The sequence below is a fragment of the Haliotis rubra genome, unplaced genomic scaffold (assembly GCF_003918875.1).
Source record: "Haliotis rubra isolate DU_JTF1 unplaced genomic scaffold, ASM391887v1 Scf56, whole genome shotgun sequence".
NCBI lineage: Eukaryota > Metazoa > Mollusca > Gastropoda > Lepetellida > Haliotidae > Haliotis > Haliotis rubra.
The window spans coordinates 1,209,822-1,212,500 of NW_025767257.1; the positions used below are offsets into that span (position 1 = coordinate 1,209,822).

General features: G+C 41.2%; 1 protein-coding gene across 1 annotated transcript; it reads left to right on the forward strand.

Moving 5' to 3' along the window:
* The first annotated feature begins 644 nt into the window (after positions 1-644).
* Positions 645-1,769, forward strand: LOC124253983 (somatostatin receptor type 1-like). The gene has a single exon (XM_046687837.1). The coding sequence runs from the start codon at positions 645-647 to the stop codon at positions 1,767-1,769; it is 1,125 nt and encodes a 374-aa protein (XP_046543793.1).
* The last annotated feature ends 910 nt before the right edge of the window (positions 1,770-2,679 follow it).

Here is a 2,679-nt window from a genome sequence, read left to right on the forward strand (position 1 = left end):
GTCCCTTGGGGTTGGACGATGCAAGTACATCACGAAACAGGAGATGATATTACAGAGGCATACACCGTTCTGATATTGATGTAACCTGTAATCAGTTCAGACAGTTGGAAACTGGATCGGGTGGACCTCGTTTGTCCAATGCTGTGTCAGCGGCGGGTTATCTCGGAAGGATTTAACAGGAGACGTGGGCAGTATAATTGAAAATCCTCAGACCAACTAAACGTGTATAAAACCAATATCAAGTGCTTCTGGTCGTCTTATAATTAACTCCGAGCAAATACGACAAAAGAGCCCCCAACTCCGTATCTCCTTTCAGACGATGGAGAGCAAACATCATTCGTTCATCAGGGTCACTGAAGATCATTAGGAAACTGCTTCGTCGTTTGGTGATCGATGGCGTCTCCTATTGGTCCCTGCCACCGCGACTGCATGGGGACCTTGCTCAAACGTTCAGAATATATCTCCAGTACAATACAGACAGATGCCAACTGTAAATCGGAACAGGTTTCCCATGGTCACTGACTTTACACCAGGTAACAGCCCAGGACTTAATACATAAATATACCTGGATACTGACTGCCATCAAAGGCTTCTTCTCAACATCAAACAAGACTGCCAAAACATATTCAGTTGAATATCTCATCATGTCTCTGGTTGTGTCTAACGAATCAATCCATGTTTTGGGCAAGTACATTTCTAATTATTCATCACACCAGCACAATGACAACATAGTGGATGAGGCAACTTCAGAGTTTATCGTAAACATATCCAGCTGTGGCCTTGTTCCTGTGATCACTATTGTGGGGATTATTGGCAACATCCTGAGTTTTGTTGTGTTTCTGAAGCAGAAGAAACGGGATCGGACAAGAGTGGTACTCATCAGCTTGGCTATTTCAGATACACTGTACCTGCTGATTACCTGTGTCAGAAAGATGTCCTGCATTGTGTCCATGTTTGATGTGGTGTCTGGGAAGAACTGGGGCGTGTTTATGGTGCCGCAGTGGTATATCATTGGAATTACGTTTGCAAGAATCACCAGTGTCCTCACCATGGTGATTTCTATTGAAAGGTGTTTCGCCGTCCTTTTCCCTCTGAAGGTGAGGGCTGTGGTGACACGTACTCGCGCTCTGAAGCTTGTCGTTGCAATATTCATCCTGGTGTCAATTGCGATGTTTCCCCTGACGTTTTGTTCATATACCAGATGGACTCTAGATCCTACGAAGAACAGATCTGTTTTGTCCGTGGCTTGGACGGACTTCTATATCAAGAACGAAGGTGTAATGGAGAATTATATAAACGTTGCCCTAGCAACCTTGCTGCGGATAACCCCGTGTATTGTGGTTCTGTTCTGCACAACAGCTGTGCTGGCATCTCTCAAAAGAGGTCAAAAGTTTCGCAAACAATCTTCAAATCTGGCAAAGTCGGGTATTCTCATGGAGGAAAGGCGGGTAACTGTCATGCTTCTAGCCGTGACGTCAGTCTACGTCATCTGCCTTGCTCCAGGGTCAGTCTTAGTCCTGATGAGGAGATTTGTACCATCTTTCTCTACAAATGGAAAATACAACTACACGTTTTTGTTGCTCAGCAACATGAACATTGTGCTCGAGTGCTTGAATTCTGCCTTAAACTTCGTTATTTACATGAAAACAAACAGACGTTTCAACATTGCCTTCAAGAAAATGTTTTGCAGCTCCTGTAATGAAAAGACCTTAAGAAATGAAATACATTTATTATCCAACGGTACGTCAGCATCAAGTTACCTTGATTAAGGCGAGTTATCTCCCGTGGGTCAGTGTCTGTACAATGTGTCTACGCTTGGTAGCGACAACTCAGCTCAATGGCCACCTCCGTGACCAATGCAGCAATGAACAACATATTTTTATCGATGACATCCGTAATATTTTTCTAGCAGCGCTTAAAAAGATATTCGTATTTTTCTGAAATGACCCCGAAACAGTGTGTTTGGGGACCTCCAGTTCAGTTGGGGGCCTATGGTGGGTTATTTTTTAAATTAGAAGAACCAGCATGTCCCATGGATTATATCTTTTAAAACTTGAGGTCAAATTATATTCTACCACCATTTACATTCAGTGTCGCTGCAAAGCTTAACTATTTTTCCACATACTTCAAACGTCATTATGTTATGCACAGGGCGGTATTAATATTGCCAACATGTTCACCAACATATGTTGCTTGTGGCTTCACGTGATGTCTGTGAACGCAGCTTTAAGAGATGTTTTTCTTCATTTACTTTCTGACAACTCTTTTAGGAGTATGCGTTAACATTATAACTGGGAAGAAAATACAGAATAGATTGTCAAACTCATGTATTATTATTTAATTCTGAATATTTGCCCTTTTCGATCCAGTTTTATAGAATTTAATCAGAAACAGTAACATATATTAAGAAAAAAATCAAATACTAAGTTGACGAACTTCTTGTACAGTAAACTCTTATTGCTAGGTAAGCATCTGTAGAGGTGGAACACAAATTGTGTGCCTCTGTTTAACGTGTTAATATAAGATGATATAATAAAACTTAATAATAAAACATAGGCTTTTATTGATAACGAGCTCGTGTTTATTGCACACAGTGATGTTTCGGTGTAGATTCTCACACCGTTTTCAAGCTAAGCTAAGAATCTACACTGAACGTCGCTCTACGCAATAAACAAGAAG